General features: G+C 43.5%; 1 protein-coding gene across 17 annotated transcripts in view; it reads right to left on the bottom strand.

Annotated features, from left to right (window-relative positions):
• Snx29 (sorting nexin 29) overlaps positions 1-24,443 on the bottom strand; it is a 543,288-nt gene that overhangs the window by 157,442 nt on the left and 361,403 nt on the right. For all 17 annotated transcript variants that reach the window (XM_087208901.1, XM_087208905.1, XM_087208903.1 and 14 more), the window contains 2 exons: positions 8,524-8,579; positions 4,456-4,537 (listed from right to left, as the gene is read on the bottom strand). In XM_087208901.1, coding sequence (XP_087065027.1) covers positions 4,456-4,537; positions 8,524-8,579 — 138 coding nt within the window. The remainder of the gene's footprint in view (positions 1-4,455; positions 4,538-8,523; positions 8,580-24,443) is intronic.

Genomic DNA, 24,443 nt, shown 5'->3' with positions numbered 1-24,443 from the left:
CTTTCAAACTTTCATTGGAAAGACTCCAGATATCAATGCTACTTTTGTACTGAAAACTGGTCAAATGCTGCCACTTCTTACTTTTAGCATGTGTGGAACACACCCTGTCTCCTTTGGGGACACAGGAGTACAAGCACTTTTTAAATAGCATGTATTCAATCTGGTCAATAAACACCATTTCTTGCTAAAGTTCTTTTTGCTGAATGCAATGCCAGACCTCTCCAGCAGTCCCAGCAGTTAGTGATGCTACGGGCGAATTATCTCAGTCTCGCAGGCATTTATAAAGGAGTATAACCTTCAAGACATCCCCGCAGGCAAACAAGACACTGATCAAACAAGGTGCCCCGAGGGAGCATCCCTGAAGCCCTCTTACATCCAGCTAATCACCATGGGCCCACACCTGCTTCGACAACTTTTCAGGGAAAAACTATTTCAGACAGTTTTCAGAGTTGGACGGCTAGATGGGTAACATGTTTGTGCATGCCAGAGGCCCCAGAGCTGTCCTACAGAAAGTTCCAGGCATGGCTGCAGGTTCACTCTCTGCCCACCATCTCAGTGATGCATGTGGCTGTCCATGTGGGCAACACCTTGACCAAGCTGGACCTTTCCCTTCCCAATGAAGGCAACCATCCCAGCTGTTTCTACGATTGTCAAAGAACTAGTAGACTCTACCTTCGCTCAGAAACATAAAATTTCTCAAATTGTTCAAAAATCACTAAGAACAGATATTACCGAATGAGATGCTTTTCTGTCTTTGTTTCCTCGTCCATAAAATAATAATTTGAGTTTCTCACCTAACAGAGTTGCTTCCAGAAATGAATGAGCTATTTAACATAACACATAGAAATCAATAAGAGGAAGCTGTAGCTTATAATTATTATTAATTTTTAGTCACAGTATATTTGTTCCTTTATATCAGTGTTCCCCATAGCTCAACATCCTTGACTTTTTTGCAGTTTTCATTATTGTTTATTTGGTATTTTTCTTTAGGCTGACTCATTTCCCTTTTGCTTTAAAATTATTTTAAAAGAGAACCGTACATCACCATGGTAAGTGGGAACATAGAATGACGTCATAACTAGAAGGCAAGTGTAAAAATAAATATACTGAACACAAAACAATGTAAACTGAAGACTTCTGCTGGCCAAAGGTGACGATTCTCGGTCTGTGTTTCTTTCCGAAAAGGAAAAGATCAGATGGTATAAGGCTGAGTCCTCTCCTCCAGGTAACTGGAGGCAAGGACAGTGCTAGAGAGGAAGGGCCCTCTCCCCACAGGTGTGTCCACCACTGGAGAGAACCTTGCTGCTCCCATGCCTGCTCAGCTGGTTCTAAGCAGCACTGCCCATAGAATCTTCCACACTGGTGGAGGTGGTGCCATTCCTGACATCCAACATGGCCACCACCAGCACATGCAGCTATTAAGCACCTAAATGTGGCTAGTGTGACCAAAGAACTGAATCTTTTGTCTTATTCTATTTTAATTAATTTAAATTTAAATATCTGCATATGGCTAATGGGAGTGGTGCTGGGTAGCACAGCCCTCCTGAGAAAGCTCCATGTCTGGACTCTTCAAAGAAACTTCTGCTCCTTTTGCAGTTATGCCCTTGGCTTCTCTCCAAGGAGACTTTTTGAAATTGGACAATGACTTGACATGGAGATGTAAATAAGGACTATCTATTATGTATATCCTTTATATGCTGAAGCTAAAATTCTACGTGGAGATTTCTTCTAGAGCTCCTTTTCAGGAATTAACATCTTTTCTTGTCATCAACAATGGAATTATCCAAAAATAATCACATTTCCATTTTCACATTGGCTGTAAGGAAGCCCTTAGGAAGTTTACAAGTCAATGAAAACCACATTTTATTGCATGGGAAATATGGTTTCCACATTTTCTTCTTAAACTCTTAGTTTATATTTTATGACTGACTTCTTTTACCATTCTTTTCTATAGAATTTCTTTAGAAATCACCTAAAATCCTGTGGAATTTCATAGCATGGATTTAAAAAAATCCTTTAAAAAATTTCCAATGGTGCCAATATATTTTTTTTTTTTGGTACCGGGGATTGAACTCAGGTCCTTGCGCTTGCGAGGCAGGCAGCAGAACCACTGAGCTAAATCCCCAGCCCCATGGTGCCAATATTTAAATGAGTCACCTTCTATCCAATATCAGTTATATAACAAAATATTATAACAAAGCCTTCTTAAAAGGCGTCTAAAACAGGACTCAGATTTTGCTATTGAGGAACCAACAAGAAACCCTGTCAGCTAAAAAGGGAAGAAGGATGCATCAAGTGGTATGACTCTATTCACTCCAGCGTGGGGAAAGACTCAGGAGGCCTGTGGCATAGGCAGAAGTTGCTCCAGGTGATGTGGCTGCTAACTTCTAGGCCACATCCTGGGTGCACTGGCTGGGGAGGGCCTGGAAAGCTCTACAAATAGTGAAGGGCAGGGAGACAGTGGCTTTAACGCCGTCACGGCCATCATTGTGACTGTCCCACAGGCAACATCATATTTGCTGTGTCTACCTCACAGCAGAGCTGACTTTCAGAAACTGAAAACTGCCAAATGGCTTCATGAGGTGAAGGAAGAGGTCAAAACTAAAAAGTCAAGGAAACCTCTCCAGGGTTACCACATTCTAATTTTGCTTTAAAACCTGTTTCACTATTTTCATCCTCCAGCCAGCCTCTCCGCTTTCTGAGGACCACAAAGCAGATCTGAAGGGCATTCAATAAGAGGCTTTTGTTTGGGTTGCTTTATTTTGTGTTTATTTGTTTGGTTTGGTTTGGCTTTAGATGAAAAGAGAAAGTTCATTTCTGGGAATCTGGCATATTTAATTCTCTTTTAAAACCACAGTTGAGAGCATCATAAACACTCAGGTTCTCTTACTACTTATTAAAGTGCTACTGTTGCCCAGCTGAGTATGTCAAATAAAATGACTTTCTTACATCAGACTAACTCATCTGTCCATAAGATCTTAAGTTACATACAGACATCATGCTTATATCTAAGACCAAACAGAGTGACCATCTGGGAAGGCTGGCAAGAATGTGTGTCTACCATGTGCTACACATTTCTAATTTCACTGCCGTTGTGTAAGACACGTATAACAGCTTTATAAGATATGTATTATTCCCATTTCACAGATGAAGAATCTAGATTGACCTAAGGTCACAAGATTGAGACCAAAGTTCCTATTTTCAGTGTCAGTGTCTTTTTTCACCATCCCACTCTCTATGAAGAATGTCTTCAAGCTGAGAAGACTTCTACAGTGGGTCACTCCTCACTAAAAAAAATGGCAAGAAAACCTAGGCTTTTCACAGGGTTCAGGTGGGTCAAAACTAAACTTAATGAAAACTACTGTGATTCAAAGGACAGCGGAAGCAGGAAACACCTCAGCGTTCATGCCGACATGAGCAATTCCAGAACAAGAGGAAACAAGGGTTGGCAATCAGAATCCACGGCAAAAAAGAGAAAGGTCAGCAGGGAAGTGGGCAGCGTTGAAAGAAGAATCAGAAAATGAGAGAAGAAAAACTGGGATCCTTGTTACAAAGTCACTTCCAAAGAAGACAAAGGTTACACAGACCTAGACACTCAAGTCCCAGCTGGGGGTGTCCACCTCTACCACAAGGAAGCAGAGGAGATAGCTGAAGTCTTAAATCGTCCAGGGTATCCACTGCCCCTTCTTTTGAAGAGTGCCCTCATTAACATCTGGAACATTCCCTGCTATAACTCAGACATATGGTCAGGTGAAGTTAGCACCCGTGATGGTCACCAAGTGGAACCAAGTGGGCCAGCCACAGAAGTCTACTGCCCAACTCAGGGTTCAGGAATGGGCTCAAAATCCAAGACAGACTCATGAGGCACGACCCAGAATATCACTGAAACCCTCTAGCTAGGCTGAGAGGCTAGCACCGCTGGAAACTGTCAGCCTCCAAACTGCCCACCAAGGATACTGAGCACAGAAAGAAGAGACAGCAGCAGAAAGAAGAAACGGTAGCAGGTTCCTGACCACAAGGTCAGCATGCTTGAAGTCTAACCTCCTCTAGATTCTTGCTTGCAACACAAGCCAATAAATCTCCACTTCTGCTCAAGTAGTCTGTGCTGTGGCCACACCAAGAGTCGGCTGGCACAAGGTAATTTCATCTCACGTCCTGTTCCTCCTGTCAGACTGAAGGTACACAACTCCTTCCTTGAGGAAGGTGGGCAGTTAAAATGCTGGTGGTTTGAGGGCTGAGGATTTAGCTCAGTGGTTCCACCGCCTGCCTCACAAGCGCAAGGACCTGAGTTCGATCTCTGGTACCAAAAAAAAAAAAAATGCTGGTGTTTGGAAGGCTGCAGCCTCCTACCTCCTCCTAGGTACAGTCTCCCACCATAAAGGGTAGCACAGCATGGCTTAACAACTGAGTGCCTTCCATCCAGCTTTGAGGTCTACCTGAAAACCAGGTGCTTACCTGATAAACGTGGAATGCATTTGCTGCTTTGCCACGGAGAAACACTGATGGGATCCAGACATTGATCAGTGCCCGGTTTGATCTGACCAAAAGAAAAAGATCAAAATTGGTCATTTTTACTTACAAACAAAACAAAACACAGGGCAAGAAAGAATTTTCTCCTGCAAGGATCTTTCTGCATGAACAATTTATACAACCAGTGTAATACTTAATAGAAAGCTAAAAGGCAAGTTTTACCATCCAGCCCCAAGACAATTTTGAAGGGATTCAGTTATACACACACACACACACACATATGAATGACATGCAGTGTATACTCTAGAATAGAAAGAACTGCCTTTTAGTTGTTACCTGCTGAATGACCTTCGCCTATAATGTATGAGAATCTCAGTTTCCACTTCTGATGAAAGAACAATGACGGGGAGCTATGGGAGGCCAGGCACAGTCATGCCCAGTTTCTGAAGCACCCCGGGAAGCCACACTGCCTGTTCACTGCACTAACTTGTGATCCAAACCCCCATTTTCAAAGGTGAGTCCACAACAGAGCTCAGGAGACTCTTGGGGTTTGTGGGGGGAAGGATAATGGGAAATGAGAAGTTGGAAAACCAGGACAGCAGCTGTAAATACCCCCTCTCTTTGGACTTTTCCAAAAGTAATGTGTAGGTGAGTCTAATAAAGTAAGATTTAAATACAAATACAAGGGTTGGGGATGTAGCTCAGTGATAGAGCATTTGTCTAGCATACATGAGGCCCTGGGTTTGATTCCCAGCACCAAAAAACCCTAACAAACAAAATGTAAAATTATTTACTGAATACCTACAATGCATGGTTCAATGTTTTCACCTGTATTAACTCATTTAATCTCTGATATGGGCTATTTAAAGTATATACAATGGCTCCCTGGGTTATGTGACAGTTTTATCTTATGGGATGATTCAAAATTTAACTTATAACTCACCAGATACACACACACACAACACACACAAACCAACTGAAGACTTCTTTCAGGGCATTTACTACACACTGTATTAGAACGACTGCTTCCATGACCACCTGCCCTTACATGTTACTTTGTTCGTTCTTTTGTTTGTTCACTCATTCATTCATTAAGCAGTAATCTATTCAGAACCTACTATGTGCCAGCCATAGTTTTAGTACCAGAGACAAAGAAGTTAGAAAAGGCAGACACAGTCCCTTCCTTCAGGAGCACGCAGTGTAACATGAGAGAGAATATGAAACAAAGATGTTCAAAGATGCTTAGTGTGATTTCAATTTTCAAAAATACCCTGAGTCATGTTCTGTGGCTCACATACAGTCTATCCTTGAGAATGATGTGGGCACTCGGGAGGACTGCTGCTGCAGTCTGAATCTAGAAAGTTCCCCAACAGTCCATGTGCTGAGGACTCATTCCCCAGCATGGCATGACTGGGATGTGGTGAGAGCTTTGAAGAGGTGGGGCCTAGTGGGAGGGTTTAGGTCACTGGGGGCATGTGCTCAAAGGGGAATGCGAGGCCACGGTCTCTTCCAAGCTGTCTCTGCCTCCCAGATGCCATAAGGTAGGCAGCTTGCTCTACGACCATAGGCTCCCCATTGTGATGTGCTGTCTTAGCACAGGCCTAGAAGCAGTAGGTCCAACCAACCAAGGACTAAAACCCCAACACTCTGAGGCAAAATAAACATTTTCTCCCTCCTTCAACCCTACCATGTAGCCCAGGCTGGCCTCAAACTTGTGACCCTCCTGCCCCAATCTGCCAGGTGTTAGGGTTACAGGCACGCAACACCAGCCTTGTATGACTTGTTTTCTTTATAAGCAGACTGCTGTTTTGTTATAGTACCAGAAAGCTGACTAACCCCAGGTATGTACTCTGCAGTAATTTGTGGAGTGCTCTATAAGCATCTGCTGTCTCTAACCGGTTTACAGTATTGTTCGATTTCATTTCTTACTGATTTTCTGTCTAGTTCTATTAAAAGTTGGGGACTAAAGTCTATAACAACTATTACTGAAGAACTGTCAATTTCTGCCTTCATTTCTGTCAATCATCACATATGTTTTGAAGCTCTGATAAGTGCATATACACTTAAATCACAGGAAATATTAAATTACCATTGTTTTACAGTGTCGCCCAGGGACACTAGGTCTAAGGAAAGTGAATGCCGAGCAGGCATTGCTGTCAGACCAGGCTCCCTTGGGAAGCGATGCTTGGCCGGGGCTCTGAGGAGAGCCTGCCACACTGAGAGGAGCCTGAGGCTGAGGCTGGGAAGGGTGCTTTGGGCAGGGGAACGCACATCTGGGAAGAGTCCACCCTCTACATCAGAACCACCCGAGTGTGGGTCTCAGCTCAAATCCATCATTTGTGAGACAAGATCTACCTTGGAGACTGGGGTGGGGCCTGAGAGAGTTAGAAAAGGACCCGGCATGGAGGAAATGCTGTGTGTGAGTACAAGGGCAATGCAGGGTGGCTGGTGTGCGGGGAGGGGAAGAGGAAAGGGGTGGAGATGGAGCCCAAGATCCATGAGGGCCTCTGTTGTAAGATCCGTGATGGACCCTAGTGTCTGTCTTGAGAGAGCGCGATGGCGCCAGTGTGTCCTTCTGGCTTTGGCATACACGAGCAAACCAGTGAGAAGAAGTTCCAGGCTTCTGGAGAGAGAGGAGGTGGCACGGGCCAAGCAAAGGCTACTACGGGGCACTCTACTGATGGAGTGGCCGAGTCTTCTCTTCCGTCAAGGACCTAGCCAGATGCTTGCCTGCACTAGCACTAGGTACCTGGGAAACTTAGGTCAATGATGAGCCTCTCCTGCCTCACAAGTGACTTGTCTCTGGCATTACTCTCCACAGCTCCCACCTCACTTCCCAACTGCTCCCACCAGTGTTCTCCACATGTTGCCATCCTCACAGCCTCTAGATGCTACAGTCCTTGTGTCCACAGGCCCCCTGGAGGCAAACCCTCCTGCGACTTACACCCTTCCCTCACACTTGGCAGTCATCCATCCCACCTACAGGGCAGCCCCCCAACACTGAGAGGCCTCTTGATGCCTTTGTGGTTTTCCTAAGCTCACTCACACTGCCTCCACAGCTCTGCAAAGCTGGTATCAGGACCACCTTACCCTTAAGAGTGAGGAAATTAGGTTCCAGAGAGGTTAAGTGGTGTGCCCAAGATCTACTGGTGTGAGTTCAGTGACAGATTTCAAAGCAGGTTGACATGGCTGTGAGAAAATGTTCTTTCTAATGTTTTGCCCTACTTTCCCCAGAAGCAGCTATTCTTGGATGACTCCTTCTCATCAATAACCTGGACTTAATTTATTTGGGTTTTTTTATTCTTTGAGACAAGGTCTCTCACTAGGTTGCCCAGGCTGGCCTCAAACTCCTGGGTTTAAGGGATGGGAGGCTGACCCTTCTTTTATTCACCACAATTGAATGAGAGGAAGGAGGTTCTCTGCCTGGCCTGTCACCCAGGACTCACCCCACTTTACCAGCCTAGGAGGATTACTTCTCCAAAAGCCAAGGTAACCTGAACAGATATTGTCTGAAGACTTACAACCTCCTTAGTGGTCATCAGCAAAGGCAACAAAAACAGTCAAGACCAGTCTATACTCAGAGTGATGCACTGACTACTGGTACTTCCACTAAGCCAGGGGTGGTGACTTCAAACACCACGAGCTACACAGATAGTGGACCGGGTGAAGTGGGCCAGAGTGAGGCTGCCGGGGACAGTAAAGACTGTGGGAAACTGCAGAGCACATGTCCTGTGTGAAGGGGTAGTTGCCCCTCAATTTTGCCTTATAGGGAGACGAGAGTCTGTCAAAGAAAAAATTTAGAATTTAAAATTTTATACAATACCTTTTAAATGTCAGTTAAAGCCAAAAGGCTTTTAAATATCCAAAGGGAATTTAAAATGGGTCAGCAGGCTCAGGACCCAGGAGAACAACTCCACACTTCTATAATAACAAAATCAACCTTATGCAGACCTCATGGTAATTTCTGTTTCCTCCTAGGTACTTCTGGGACACATGCCAATAGCAGAGTCCTACTTCCAAAAGAACCCTCAAAACCATATGTCATGGACTTACATTTCAAAATCTGACAAACTCTGGTCTTCGGACGTTTGACTCAAATCTCCAGGCACCTACCATCAGGAGAAGGGGAGGAAGAGAGAAAACACATAATGGTTACAATGGTTTGCATAATCATGGAAGATTTTTACCTCTCAAAGATCCCTTAACACTTCCCATTCAGAATGAGGTAAAAAAAACAACACAAAAAAACAAAAAAAGAAACAACAGTTACTGGAAAATAAAAGATTTTGTGGAGGGATGGTTAGTTACAATGCTGGAGTAATAAAAATATGCTACCATGAGTGATCTCAATTATTTTTACAGAAAAAGATAGTTAATCCTATTGAGATAATCACAGGCATGTAAAAACATGTAATTGTGAATCTATAAAGGACTAATTAGAAACTAAGATGCAAGATATCACATGTGCAATGGGAAAATATCCATTGTCACCATGATGAACATCACACAGAGACAGGCCCAATACACAAACACTGAGGCCACTGTCTACCCCAAAATGGCTCGCTCACCACTATAATGTATGAGCAACTTAGGCCAAATGTGGCTTCTCCTGACTCAGAAGGGGCACATGAGAACATTACTGGGTGACAGAAACTGAACTGTGTGGTATGATGGTTGTCCACAAGTGCTGCCTGGGGATCCTGACTGACTCTGTAGAAGTTGAGTGTGAGGGCCAGCAAGCAGCCAATGGGATGCATGACCTCAAGTAAGCAGCTGCCTTCCCAGCCTTGGCTCCTCCCCATCCCCACAGGGCAATCAATTCTCAGGGCTGACTCAAGGATTTGCAATTATTTTATAAAGAAGATTACAAAATATTCAGGGGTCTGGTAGATGCTCAGTAAGTGGTGATATTATTCTAACATTCAGGGAATGAGCTTCCTTTTTTGATCTGATTGCAACTAAATTGGTTAGGATTTTAAGAATGTGTATCAAGACTAAGAAAAACCATGTGGAACAAAGAAGGGTGTGGGGTAGTGAGGGAAAGAGAGAGAATATTAATTTCCTATCTTTTAACTACCAGGACATTGAGATTATTCACAATCTTCATTAGTCTCCATACACCCCTAAGAGTAAATGTTCTACCTGCAGTTCATAGATGTGGAGGCTGAGGCTCAGGAGGGTAATACATAACTTGCCTATAATCACATATATAGGAAGTGGGTATGAACGTGGGCCCATCCAACTTCAGAGTCTTCCCTGCTATAAACCATTCAACAGAAGGAGAAAAAGCCAGCAAAAAGATAAAAGAGAGGTTAAGTTCTCAAGAAATTCTGGCTGTGGACAGTCAAAGAAACAGGGTTTTGGCTTTGGGGGCAGGAAAACAGTGTGATGGAACCTGGCCCTGGGTCCATGCAGCTCAGCCCCACTTCTCTGCTCTGTGTGGCACTGAGCAAACCTCTTCTCCGTAAAATATGTATACGAGTGTCAATTATAAAATGGGTGTAACAGTGACACAGCATTACCATAAAGATAAAATAAGTTACTGTTTGTAGAGGACAGAGTTAATGGCTGGCAATATGGAAAACCTCAGTAACCATGTACTCTGATAATAATTTGACAGTTACTGAGGAGTGAAAGCAAGATGTTCTCCTACCCTTGACACCACACAGAGGACCTGCATGGCCAGCCTGAGGTGGTTCCTCCTAGGAACTTCCTTTCACCTTGTGCACAGCAGCCAGAGGGGAAGTAACCTAGGCTGAGACCTTCACAGATGTCTGCAGCCAAGCTGTTCAACGAGGCTCTGGGAAGCAGACTTTTCCTACGAAGGTGCTACTGAGGGATTCCTTCAAACCCAAGGAAGAGAAACCCACCTCTCTCCCTGCTAGCTAGAACCCCAGTTTCCTAGGACCTCACATGTCACTGGTCCAAGGACTTGCTGGACTGGGTGTCACTCAGCTGCTATTGACTATCACTTTCCTATGGATGGCTGGAAAGAAAGATGGTGTATTAGGAAGCCATGGGACTGCATGTACAAGATCCCTAAAAACATCCATATCTTTTGATCTAAGAACTCACTGTCAAAATTGATCCAGAAGAAACAATAAAAAACGCCAACCAAAATCTATGATGAAAATCATCTCTATTTCTAAGGCTTAGACAACTAAAAAATATTACATTCTAAAGCTCTATCTACAGAGGAATGGGCCAAGAAATTACAGCATACTAATGAGATGATTTTTATGTAAAAAATTTATAAAAACAGATTAAAAGTTTTATGTATTTCTATGTAAAAAATTTACAAATTTTTAAAATGTATTTTTTGTGTATATGTGGGTATGCACACATTCCTGAGACTACAGGCCTGAAAGTTAAATTCTGAAAAAATAAGTAATACATAGTAACAGTGACTATCACTGTTAATAGATTAAGATTGAGAATGGAAGAAAAGAGACTCATTTTTCATCTGCTATCTTTTTGTAAGATAAGGAAGAGATATCTTCTGAATTTCTTATAAACTGTAAACATGCTCTTGAAGAACAAGGTAAGTTTCTCTGTGCATTTATGAAAGATAGATCACTAAGGCATGAAGCCAAGGCAGGATGCACACACAGATCTTAGACACTACCTAGGGTCCAAACGTGGAGAAGCAAGAATATCCCACTGTATTTGTTAGTTTTCACAACAAAAAGCTATAGAAATGCAATTCAAGATACCAGTAAGAAGGGTGGCCAGTGTGTGCCGAGCAGGGTTGGGCCTGGGCTGCTGGTGTACAGTGCTAGAACTAAGACTATTTGTGAATACTTTTTTTTTTTTTAATGACAGTTGAGTTTTTGAAATAATGTACTACCAATTAAAAATTTACATAAGAATGTAATGGCTCCCCCAAAAGTGTTTTTGATAAATGTTTAATGCCATGGATAAAAGCTCTGCTCTTTGTTGAACAAAAAGCAGCAAGAGACAACAAATGTCCAGTGTGGGCCTTAATTGTAATTTACAATCTTTGCATGTGCACATGGTTAGAATGAAATACAACCAAAAGATGATGGTGAGCTACCTCTACAACACAAGTCAGATGAGTATGCCTTAAGTACTTAGATCTTTTTGACACTTTCTACAATAAAGACATAAGCAGGATACATATTCTGTATCAATCCAAGTGTGTAGCATCATATTATTGGAGCCAAATTTCTTTTTTTTTTTTTTACCAGGAGTCGAACTCGGGTCCTTGCGCTTGCGGAGCAGGTGGCGGAACTACTGAGCTAAATCCCTGGCCCTGCAGCATCATATTATTAGGTAAAGTAAAATCCCCTGCCCAGCACATGATGCACAAAGCCAGAAGGGAGAAACTTTGCCTTCAAACTTTCTGATACATCAGGGATGGAAAAGGATGAAGCTAGGGCTCTGATACCACGTGAACTTCCACACAAGCCCACTCTCCCCTGGCTGGGACTCCAGCTTCTTCTTGGCAAGACCCAGAGCAGCTCTCGGCCCCTCCTCTTCTCTGAGTCTCCCCCCAGCACCCGAGGTAGGGCAGGTTCTTCCGGTATGAAGCCCAGGTATCAGGCTGGAGGAGGGCTCCCGGCTGTCGGAGACTAGCTCTGTCAAGATGCTGAGTTGCCACCTCCTTTAAATGCAGTCTTACTTCCTACAGGAAGTGAACAGAGCTTGTCCTCGAGCCTCATCCATAAGAGCCTCTGAGCATACACACCCCACAGGAAGCAGCAAACGGCAGCCAAAAGGAGCCAAGGAAACGACAAGGTGGTTTCTGAAGGACAAGCATCACTTCACAATCAGAAGGAACAAAGAGTTTCATCAAAACGAATCGAACCCTAGTACCAGCTATTTTCCTGACAGGTAAGTTTCCCCTCAGGGATCCTGGTTTTCCAGAACAATTTGGACAGCGAATTTCAGTGTGCGGGAGTTGTTAAGTCCTGCTGGCTTAGAGGCTTTCTTCAAATTCTGTGGCATCACTCAGATCAGCAAACCAGGAGGTATTTATCTGGGCGCTGCAGGCTGCTTGGAAGAAGAGTCTGTGGCCCTGTAAGGCTGTGAGGAACGTGTCTGGTAACCTGCCCAGGCTGCACAGCAACTCCGGGATGGCAACAGAAGGTGGAGCTTACAAAGCATCTTGGAACTTGGTCTTTTCCTGCTGTTTACCCAGAGTGCTGCTAGATATCCTTGGGGTTCATAGGGAACATCCAGAAAGCTGATTTTACTTTGTACACTGGCAATAAAGAAGTATGGACAGAGATTATTTTGTAAGAAAAATCAACTTCCTATTGAAACCACAAACATCCCCTGTGACATTCGAAGCCTAAGGTATCTTGGAGAACTCAGTTCTGGGACATGACCTCCTCTTCCACCCCTCCACGGGGGACACAGTGGAGTGACTAGCAGCACATTATCTCCATTCATTTTTCACTGATCCTGCAAATAAAGCAACTCCCCATCTGCCTGTGGTCTGCGCAGTCATGGGGCAGTATCAGGATCCAAGGAAAGCAAAGGCCATTACTGGAGAAATAGGGCAGCCAAGATTCCTGGGTCCTCCTGGAGCAAGCACCCACTGTGCTGGGTGCACAGATGAGACCAGCTTCCTGACGACTGCACAGGCAGTGAGGTTGCTGCAATCCCTGCTGACTCAGATTCCCTGGGGGCTGGAGCAGGGACAGCATCTCTGAGGGGAAGCCAGCCCTACTTAACTCCACCATCAACATGGAACTCTGACACTAGCTCACGCCCTTCACTCCATCAAGTTCTCAATCTCAGGGAAGATACTAAAGGTTCTGACAAAAGGAACAACAGTCCACTGGGTGCTGAATAAATATTTAAGTTAAAAGAAGAGAGACACAGAGACAGAGAAAGAGAGGAGAGGAGGAGGAAAAGGAGGGGGAGGGAGAATAGAGGAAGGAAGAGGAAGAAAAGTAAAAGGAGGGGAAAGAAGGAGGGAAGTAAAAGAAAGGTCTATCAGGCAACTTGTTGAAGTCATGAGAAAAAGCACATCTCTCGCATGGCTAGAATCAGGCAGGGGCAGCAAAGGTGGGCAGGGATCTTCCTCCTTGGAGGCATCCTGACCTATATTTCTAAGGGCTGGGTAAACATGACACTTCCACCAGGAATCATCAAAGACTTCTGGCTTTACAAAGCACTGTCATGTAGCACCTGTCAAACAGGCTTCTTCCCAACAGCCCTTGGGCAGAGGTGTCCTCCCTACTCACAGGGAGGACTGGACAGTCAATGTGAACAAGCAGACAGGAAGGAGAGACAGGAGCCCAATCCAAACCTCCCTTCCCACTCAGGAGCTCAGCAAGCGCTCAACTTGCTCCAGGACAGACAGAGCGCATGGGATATTCTGGTCAATAATCCCCTCACATCTTGGAGGATGGCCAGCGCAGAGTGGCAGACAAATGAAAGTGCCATCTTGTTTGTTCTGGTCCCGGGGATCACACTCAGGACCTTGCACTTGCGAGGCAGGCAGTGGAACCACTGAGCTAAATCCCGGCCGGAGAGTGGCATCTCAATGGCACCTCTGAGGAGACCCAAATCACCACAGCCTGGGCTCACACCACGTGAGGAATGACAGGTCAGCTAAGCCCAGTGAACCCGTAAACCATTTGGAATAAGAAAGTGGTTGTAGTTTTTAAGCCATTAAATTTTGCTGTTTGACATACAGCAATAGATAACCTACAAAAGTTGCCCAAGGCCATGGGGCTAGTAACAGATATGGCACTAAATACTGATGTCTTTTTTTTGTGTGTATTAAATTCTTTTATTGGTACATTGTAGGTACACAACGCAACGACATTTCTCATTGGGAATTGTACCTTTACATGATGCATCTTGGTTCTTATTTTTTCCCCATTCCTAGCCCTCCCTTCACCCCCTCCACCCTTCCCTATTTACAAAGACTTTATTTCCATTTTTTCCATTTCTCATCATTTTTCCTTTCCCTTCTTTCCTTTCCCCTGCCCCTCCCACTTCCTTCCCCTTTGGACCTTTTCTTCCTATTTTACATTATCGATTATTCATTCTAATCATTGGGACATTTTAGGTATACAATATAATGACATTCATCATTGGAAATTCACACCTTTACATAGTCTCTCTTGGTTCTTATTTTTCACCCTTGCCCAGCCCTCCCTTCAACCCCTCCATTCCTATTTACAAAGATTTTGTTCCTATTTTTCCACTTTCTCATATTAATCCCATTCCCTTCTATCCTTTCCCCTAGCCCTCCCACTTCCTTCCCCTTTGCCCCTTTTCTTCCTATTTCACATGACCTATTATACATTTAGTCCTTATTTACACTTTCAGTTTCTTACACCAGAGAAACTATTCGGTTTTTATACATGTGTGTCCTATTTATTTCACTTAAGAGTATTGCCTCAATGTGCATCCACTTAGCTATAAATGTCTCTAATTTCTCATTTTTTATGGGTGAGTAGTACTCCATTCTATTAAAAAACCACATTTTCTTTATCCAGTCTCCAGTTGATGGGCATTTGGGCTGTTTCCAAGTTTTAGCTATTACAAACTGCGCTGCTATGAACATGGGCGCACATACATCACTGTGGTATGATTCTTTTAATTCTTTGGGGAAGATCCCCAGCAGTGGAAGAGCGGGGTCAAATGGGACTTCCAGTCCTAGTTCTTTGAGGTATCTCCATACTGATTTCCACAGTGCTTGCACCAGTCTACACTCCCACCAGCAGTGGAGCAGGGTTCCTCTTTCCCCACAGCCCCACCAGCATTTGTTATTGGTTGATTTCATGATAGCAGCCATTCTTTCTGGAGTGAAGTGGAATCTCAGCGTTGTTTTCATTTGCATCTCTCAAATGACCAGTGATGTTGAACATTTTTTCATGTATTTATTTGCTATTTCTACTTCTTTGTCTGAGAAATGTCTGTTCATTTCAGATGCCCATTTTTGGATTGGGTCTTTAAATTTGGGAGGTCTGATCTTTTTAAGTTCTTTATAGATTCCAGATAGTAGACCTTTGTCTGAGGAAGAGCAGGTGAAGATTTTTTCCCACATTGTGGGTTGTCTCTTCACACTGCTGATGGTTTCTCTTGCTGTGCAGAAGCCTTTTAATAAGAAGAGATCCCATTTGTTGATTGTTTGTGCTAGTTCACAGGCAACTGAGGTTTTGTTCATAAAATCTTTTCCTACACTGATGTCTTCAAGGGTTCTACCTAACCTCTGTTCCAACTGGTTCAGAGTTTCTATTTTAATATTTAGATCTTTAATCCATTTTGATTTTAGTTTAGTGCATGGTGAGAGATACAGGTCTAGTTTTAATCTTTGGCAAATTGAAGCCCAACTTTTCCAGCACCATTTATTAAAGAGGCTATCTTTCCTCCAGTGAGGGTGTTTGGCTCCTTTGTCGAAGATGAGATGGCTGAGTGTGTCTGGCGTTGTTTCTGCATCTTCTAATCTGTTCCACTGGTCCTCAGGTCTGTTTCTTTGCCAGTACCATGCTGTTTTTATCACAGTAGCTTTGTAGTAGAGTTGCAGGTTGGGGATTGTGATACCCCCTGCCATGTCTCTGTTACCTAGAATTGCTTTTGCTATTCTGGGTCTCTTCTTGTTCCAAATGAATTTTTGGATTGTTTTCTCGAGGTCTATGAAGTATGCTGCTGGGATCTCAATTGGAATTGCATTAAATCTATATAGCAGTTTTGGAAGTATGGCCATTTTCACTATATTAATCCTTCCTACCCAGGAGCAGGGGATGTCTGTCCATTTTCTGATATCATCTTCAATCTCTCTTTTCAGAGTGCCATAGTTTTCAAAGAAGAGGTCGTTGATTTCTTTCGTTAGGATGATTCCTAGGTATTTCAGTTTTTTGGATGCTATTGTGAAAGGAATTATTTGCCCTATTTCTCTCTCAGTGAGTCTGTCATTGGTGTAGAGGAAAGCTATTGATTTTTGTGTGTTAACCTTGTAACCAGCTACTTGACTGAATTTGGTTATTAAGTCTAGAAGACTTTTGGTGGAGTTCTTGGGGTCTTCTATATAGAGTATCATGTCATCTGCAAATAATTACAATTTGACTTCTTCATTACCTATCTTTATTCCTTTTATTTCTTTCTCTTAAATACTGATGTCTTGCTCCAGAGTGGCACTCTTACTGACTAAGCCATTCTGTCTCCCACTGCATCATTCCTATTCTGTGCACCGAATCCGAGAAAATGATGGAAACCAAGCTCATTTTCAAGAGCCTCAGTTGGCAGAGAACCTCTGACAGGGCAGAATACCTCTGAGAGGACTCAGGACTCCTGAGCAGGTGCACACAGTGAGCAATTGGCCTGAGATCCTTTGTCTTTCTTAGAACCCTTCTTTTGGTCACTGTAGGATGACTTTTGGTAGGTTTCAGGCCTGAAGGCCAAACCCAGGGTGGCTGGCACTCTCCCTAGGAAGGCCTAGGTCCTCTTCTGCCTTTGGGCACAGTAAGCCTCCAGACTGAGCCAAGTGCATCAGTGTTCAGGGACAAATAGACAGTTTGAGTTCTGATCCAGGATTTTCTGACAGAGAATCTGACAGATCACTAGGTATCAACAAAACCTGGTTTCTTCTTCACCTTCTGCATGCCAACCAGTCTGGCTGTCCTCTTAGAAAACATCAACACAGGTGGGACAGGGGGAGTAACCAATAGATGCTGAACACCTACTATATGCCAAGGACTTTACAGTTTTCACACTGAATCTGCAAATAAACTCAAGAGCAAGTTTTTAAAACAAGTTACTGCTCCCTCCTCCTGCTCCCTCTCCTCTCCCCAATCTCTTCCTAAGGAGAGCTCTTTACATTCTTCAACACTCAGCTAAGACATGAATTCTTAGGAGGCACCTTCCCTGACCAGCAGAACTAAACAGATTCTCCGCTGCCACCACTGCCACTCACAATGCTCAGTTTGAAGTCACTACAGACTGGTTATCTGTGGATTGGATCCCCTCCACAAGCTCAGAAAGTGGCTTCCACATCTCTGTTTATCACATTTACGCATTCACATGACGCTCAGCAACCTGCTGTAGCGCTTGGCACACTGTACGTCCTATGACTGATTAAATGAATGAGTCATGATAGAAGCTATACTTCTATGCTGAAATGTCAATCAAATTTAAATTGCTTTGTAGCAAATTCAAAATATTAAGCATGGTAAGGATAAGTGAGTTTGGAGACAAAAAGAACCGAAGAGAAAGAATCTTATTTTCTCTCTACTAATTACAAGGCTCTCAGATTCACTGCTTAAAAGAAAAGGCGAGAAGGAAGACACAAGAGCAGCAGATCTTCGTCCCAGTCATGCAATGGCACCCACACTTTGTGTTCGCCAGAGTCATTTTCTCACTCATCCCTGTTTCCAAAGACCATTTCCTTAAACAATTAGCTCCTACTTTTGGCTGCCAGAAAATGACAACTATTTTGCTTTCCACCAACAGTCCCCTTTCTTATCTCATTTTAAAAATAAGGAACAAAGTAGTAAAATGGCACAGCTCTGCCTTCCAGCTGGGGTGGCCAGGCTCGGGGAGCTGATCTGCTCGTGAAGTGGACCTGCACATTCTTCACCTAGGGGAGGCAGCCAGCCTGGGTCTGCGCCACCTTCAGGGATCTGTGCTTGTCTGTTAACCTATTTGTTTGCTTGCTTGTTTGTTTTTAAAACATGTAATTAGAAGCAAGAGGTTCATATGGTTTTAAAAACAGTCAAGGTCAAGGACTCTTTGCTGGGAGTAAATAAATGGCAGAGTAGAGCCTTAAAGAGTTGGGTTTTGTTTGTTTTGGTTGCTTTTTCATAGTACTAGGGATTGAAGGAGGGCCTTGTGTGTGCAAGGCAAGCACTCTACCAATGAGCCTCATCCTTAGCTTTTTGTTTTTTATTTTGAGGCAAGGTCTTGCTAAGTCACTAAGCTGCCCAGGCTGGTCTCAAAGTGTGATCCTCCTGTCTCAGCCTCCTAAGTAGCTGGGATTACAGGTGTGCATCAACACACCCAGCTAAGAATCTGGTTAGCCCAGAATTCTTGCTCAGACTGATAAACTTGCGGGAAGTATTCTTTTTTTGTGAGGCAGGCAGTGGAATCACTGAGCTAAATCCCCAGCCCAAGTATTCATTTTTTTTTTTTTTTTGGTACCAGGGATGGAACTCAGGACCTTGTGCTCGCAAGGCAGGCAATGGCACCACTGAGTTAAATCCCCAGCCCCAAAATATTCATTTTTGATGTGTCTATTTTCCCCAAAAGACCATGGAGGTCTCACAGACAATATTTTCAGAGCCCAAGATGGTTATTGGGCACATATGATTGCTCAGGGAATGTTCCCACTGGATGGGCAGATGAGCAATGTCCATATGGACAGATGTCAGGTGGATGAATGGATGTATGGAGGAGAAAAGGACAAGTAAAGACAGAGCATTAGAAAATTATCTAATTTATTACAAATGGACATCTAGTTTATTTCCAACTAATTACGATAGTAAGACAACATATGTTCAAAGACAAGGACATTCACTGCAGTACCACAATATGGTAATAAAAGCCTGGAAACAAGTAATGCGAAGGTCATATAAAATATGGCACAGTCAGAGTCATGTTGCTCAGCAAATAAAAGAACAGCCTGTGACTCCTCTGCTGAAAGGGATGGCTTCTAAGACGTAAGGTCAAAAGCCAAAAGAAATTCACAAAACAGCAAGTTGGGTAAGCCACTATTTTCATTAAGAAGTTAGGAGATGTGTGTGCCCTCGTGGCTGGACTGGACTCATGTGGCTATGGGCATTAACCATTTCTAGAAAAGTACACCAGAAACTGCCAACTACAGATATCTTGGAAGAAAGGATAGTGAGAGGAATGATCAGAAGGGAGAGAGACATTTTTGCTGTAAAACTTCATAGTTTATAAAATTTTAACCATGTATAAGTTGTTAACCTTTCAAATAATAATGTAAAAATAATGCAATTTTAAATTAGAAGAAAAAAATTATCATATTCACAATAGAAAAAACCAGAACAATGAGCAATTACTTCTGGGAAAGGCCTGGGGAACACCAGGAAGGGGCACAAAGGGACATTATGGGAGGAAGCAAAGTTCTACAGGCATCCTGAAGCATATCAGAAGACATACGCATTGATATGGGCCCTTTATATTGAAATGACTCCAAAAGATTAAATGATGGCCATATAGAGGAATGGACAGACTGATGATGGATGGATGGACAATGGATTGATGGATGGATGGATAAACCAAAGAATGAATGATGGATGATGGAGGGATGATAAAGCAAGTATAGTAAAATATTAATGGTATGGTAGAATCCAACGGTGAATATATAGTTATTCTTTGAAAAATTCTTTAATATAACTATAAAATTTTTCAAATAAACTATTGGAAAAATAAGTTTTGCTCAATCATGCTGCAGCAAGTGAAATATGTTTCTAGTTTCTCTTTAGAAAATTATATAACAGCATTGTCACATAAAGAGGCTACCAGAGTATGCAGTTTAGAAAGGTAAAAGTATTATACAAGTTGTCAGATGGTTAACAATAAGACTTTCATGCTTTTCTCAATTCTATGGTATCTGTGGTGTAAGCTCTTTAATCATGATAATCCCTTATTGTTTTTTCCTTACGATAAATAAGTACCTTGTCATGACACTCCTCTGCATTTCACTTTTTTCCCATTAAATGGGACAATGGAAGCTGCCCTAGTGGCCTGTGGTGGGCATGGCAGCAGTGACTCTTCTCACAGATGGACAGAGTCTAAGGGGTCCCACAGGCCCTGCACCATCAAGGCGGTCTGGAAACCCAGCTGACGGCATGGTGGTTTAAGTGCTCCGCAGCCTTACCTCTGAGTGAGAAGCTGTTCACACACTTTCCTGTCATGTGCACATTTATTTCAAAAAATGTGTCTTAAAAGTTCTCTGGATAGGAGTCACACACTGTGTAAGGGCCGGGGAGATGGCAGTGAACAAAAGAAAGGAAGTCCTAGGGCTCACAGAGCACATAACCCACCAGAAGACATAGGCTAACACAACCAACAAACACAATTAATCACACAGCTGTATTTGTGGAAATATAGGGACACAAAAGGTATCTAAGAGGGGCATCAGAGAAGGTGGCTTTCAGGAAGGTGGCTGGTATATCTCTGCTGTCACAAGGGAAAGATGCTGGAGAGATTTAAGCAAGGAGGAAATTGCTCCAGCTCTCAATTCCAGCAGCCCCTGAGGCCACTGAGACCACAGAGTGGAAAAGGGATGGGCAGACCAGAAGGAGGTGAACAGCCAGAAGGCTGCTGTACACGCTTCACACACACACACCCACCTCAAGTGTGTACATGGTGTGCCAACCCCTCTGCCCTTCTCCTTTTTACTAACAGATTATTAAGGCTCACCTATAACAAATGTACTGGGTAGACACCAAGACCTCTATGGCATTTGGTACAAGATAATACTCCATGGTAAAAGTAGCTTTCTAGGGTCGGGGATTTAGTTCAGTGGTTTCACCGCCTGCTGCGCAAGCGCAAGGGCCCGAGTTTGATCCCCAGTACCAAAAAAAAAAGCAAAACAAAAAAAACCATAGCTTTCTATCCTAACGGAAAGGTGTGGAAGGACAAGTACCAACCTCGTCAGGATAGTTATCTCTGGGAAAGAGAATGGAATCAAGCATGGTGGGCAAAGACATTTTTAATTTAATGCCTGGAGATTTACATTTATAATAGATTTGTATATTACTTGCACTACAAAAAATCATTTAAGTAATAGTAACTGTAGTGAATTGCATTATAACTTGAATCTAGATGTACCCCCAAAGCCTCATGTGGTCACAGGTGGGCTTTTGGGAGGTGCCTGGATCTAGGTTGTGTGATGCTGGGATTGATTCATGATGCCATGCTAGGATTAAGGTGGGCAGTCTTAATAGGATATAAGGGACAGAAAGTGTCTTGTTGCTTGTCACTTGCTGCTTGCTTCCTCACTACTTCACTGCTTTGCTGACTTCTGCATGCCATGAACTGTTTCTCCTCTATCATGCTTCTCTGCCATGCCACCCTTCCTTGGACCCAGCCAACTATGAACTGAAACTTCTACAAACTGTAAGCCAATTAAACCTTTCTTCCTTTAACTTTGGGTGTTGGGTATTTTATATCAGCAACAAGAAAAGTAACTAAGACAGGGTGAATGGTGGCCTCTGATAGGACATGTCCACTTTAAAACTTAACTATGATCTCATGTAGAAAAGTGGTCTTAGCAAATGTAATTGGGCTAAGAATCTTGAGGGTATGCTAGATCATTGGGGTGGCCTAAGTCCCCTGACATCTATCCTTACAAGATACCCAGAGGATAGGCACACAGGGAGGAGGAAAAATAGGTCATGGGATGACAGAGGCAGAGATTTGTGTGCTGTTACTACAAACGAAGAACACTTGGAGCTATCAGGAGCTGGAAGATAAAGGAGGGACTCTCTGGTAGAGCTTCTAGATAACAGCATGGACTAGCTGCTGCTGATACCTTGTCTTCCTATCTTGGAAGTTCTATGTTTGGAACTATGTTGTCTTAAGCCCCCATGGTTGTGGTGATTTGTTACAGTGGCTCTAGGAAATAAATACTACAGCTAACATTGAGTGACCTCTTGCCCAATGTCTGGCACTATTTGTGCATTTTACACATGTCATAATCATAAGGCACAGACATCATGACCACTGTCATTTTATGAATGGGAACTGAAATTCTGAGTTGACTTAGCTCACTCAAGGGCACAGGGTTTTAAGTGGCACAGCCAGGACTGGAGCCAGGTAGCCAGGTAGCATGGGCCCTGGAGCCCACATCAGGCCATGGCACCATTTCTGAAGAACATGACAACAGGTCCAGGGTCACACTATGACTCTGCTGTCTAAAGCAGGGCACCAGACCTCTACTGGCTTGCCTTTCTAAGTTATCAAGGTGGGTACCAATACATTCCTGGTGGGCTTATTAGAGATTCAAGGAATTTAAATACAAAGTCTGGGCTATTCCACCCTGTGCCTGACACAGAGGAGATGCTTTGAAGTATCTCCTGACTGAATGGCTAAGGTAAAGGTAAGGTAATGTCTTACTCACCCTGACGTGGCCCTGGATGGTATTCATGGCTAGAAAGTCATTTCAGAAGGCTGAGGTAATCCAAAGACATATTCCTCCTGGTGAACATAATGACTATTGGTACAAGTCCTTTTCTCAACTCATCCACCCAATCCTATCCACTACGCCACAAACTCCTGGGGCTGGGTGGGTGGATGTGAGCATTCCAGGAGTTGATTAGCCTCAGTTCTATTCTGTAGCTGGGAGATTAGGACATCCATTGCAGAAATAGAAATAATTCTTGGAGCTGAGCTCTGTGTCCTCAAATACCAAGAGGCAATGTCCTGGAACCTCCTAGATAATTTGCTGTATGAAAACAGGCAGTAACTCTAAAAAGAGCACTTTCCAGAAATACTCGTATGTCAAAGTACACACATACCAGGGCCTTCCACCACAGCTGGCAAATGGCCTTTTCATCTGTTATGGCTTGTATCTAGATGTCCCCACAAAGCCGCAAGTGCTCATAGGCGGGGCTTTTTGGAGATGGCAGGATCTAGGGTGTGTGATACTGGGATTAAGAGTGTGATTACTGAATTACTCCACTGATTGGTTTAGCATTGTTCAGGGTGTGGATAATGGGAAGCCTGTCCTCAGTGTGGGTGGCACCACTCGAAAGGCTTGTATCCTGGTTGGGATAAGAGAGACAGGGAGGCTTGCTTTCCCTACAGCTGCTTCTCTGCCTTCCCTACCATGGATCATTTCTCCTCTTCGATGCCCCTCTGCCATGCCACCTTGGAGCCAGCTGACTAGGGACTGAAACCTCTAAAAACTGTGACCCAAAATAAACCTTTCCTCCTTTAACTTTGGGTGTCGGATATTTTGTCTTAGCAGTGAGAAACAGTAACTAAGACATCATGGTAGGCAGCCCCTACTCCCTGGCAATGATAACACAGAGTCAGCATCAAAACCCTGAACCAATCCTTAGAAAGATCAGACACAAGCAGCCCTACCAGGGAGAAACAGGTCTAATTTTCAATCTCTTTCATCAATAAGGAATAAACAACCAAATTCTGTTAATTAGAGATGCTAGGCATTGTACAGTTTAACATCTATTTTGTAAACGAACCTCCCCAAGGGCTATACATGCTCCATCTCCTTTGAACCCAATGGCTCCTGGACAAGTTGCTTTTGGAAATGAGTCAAAGCAGCAAGAGGGCACAGTCTCATAGCCACACCTGTCCCTGCTCTGTTTCTAACAGGCCAGTGGCAATTGTTTCCCTGCTCTGAGCTTTCATCTCTTTTCAAAGAGAAGAAAAGACAGGAGAAAGGGTTGACTCTGGCTGGCTACTGCTTGGCATGCCTTTCCACCCTTAGGAAATCATTCTATTTGAAGATCTCACCCAACGGTGGGCGCAGAATAATGTAAGCCAATCACCATATGCTGGTCGTCCAGCCATAGGGACCCATTCAGGATTGTTCAGTGAATTAAGCAGGTTCAACCAGAAAGACCCTTGGGGTTTCTGCTGGCCACACTGGGCAAAGACTTGCTCTTTCCCTTAATGATGAGCAATCAGGATCACTGCAGCCACTACCGGCTGCATGAGGGAACCAGGATGGGAACAGCAAAGGACAGTAAGAACAGAATCATGTCAAATGGACCAGGGTACAGGCACATCACAGCCCTTGGGCTCAATATGAAGTTGAAGCTCGCTGAATCTAGATTTTCCAGTTACCTAAGGCCACAAAATCTTTGCAGCACTGAGGCCAGACTGGACTGGACTCTCTGTTTCTTTCACTGCAAGCATTGTAACTGATGCAGAAACTGGATCCAAAGGTCCCGCCTAGCTCCCACATTTTATTTTAGTCTCTAAGTTTTCCTATCAAGGCCAAGACTTGATGAAAGTTCAAAGGAAATCCATCAATCCCTACTTCCAAGGAGAGA

The sequence above is a fragment of the Heterocephalus glaber genome, unplaced genomic scaffold, assembly GCF_053883595.1.
Source record: "Heterocephalus glaber isolate CG9 unplaced genomic scaffold, H.glaber_assembly_v1.0 deba00000943, whole genome shotgun sequence".
NCBI classification, from domain to species: Eukaryota; Metazoa; Chordata; class Mammalia; order Rodentia; family Bathyergidae; genus Heterocephalus; species Heterocephalus glaber.
This window is presented reverse-complemented; position numbering and strand designations above follow the sequence as displayed.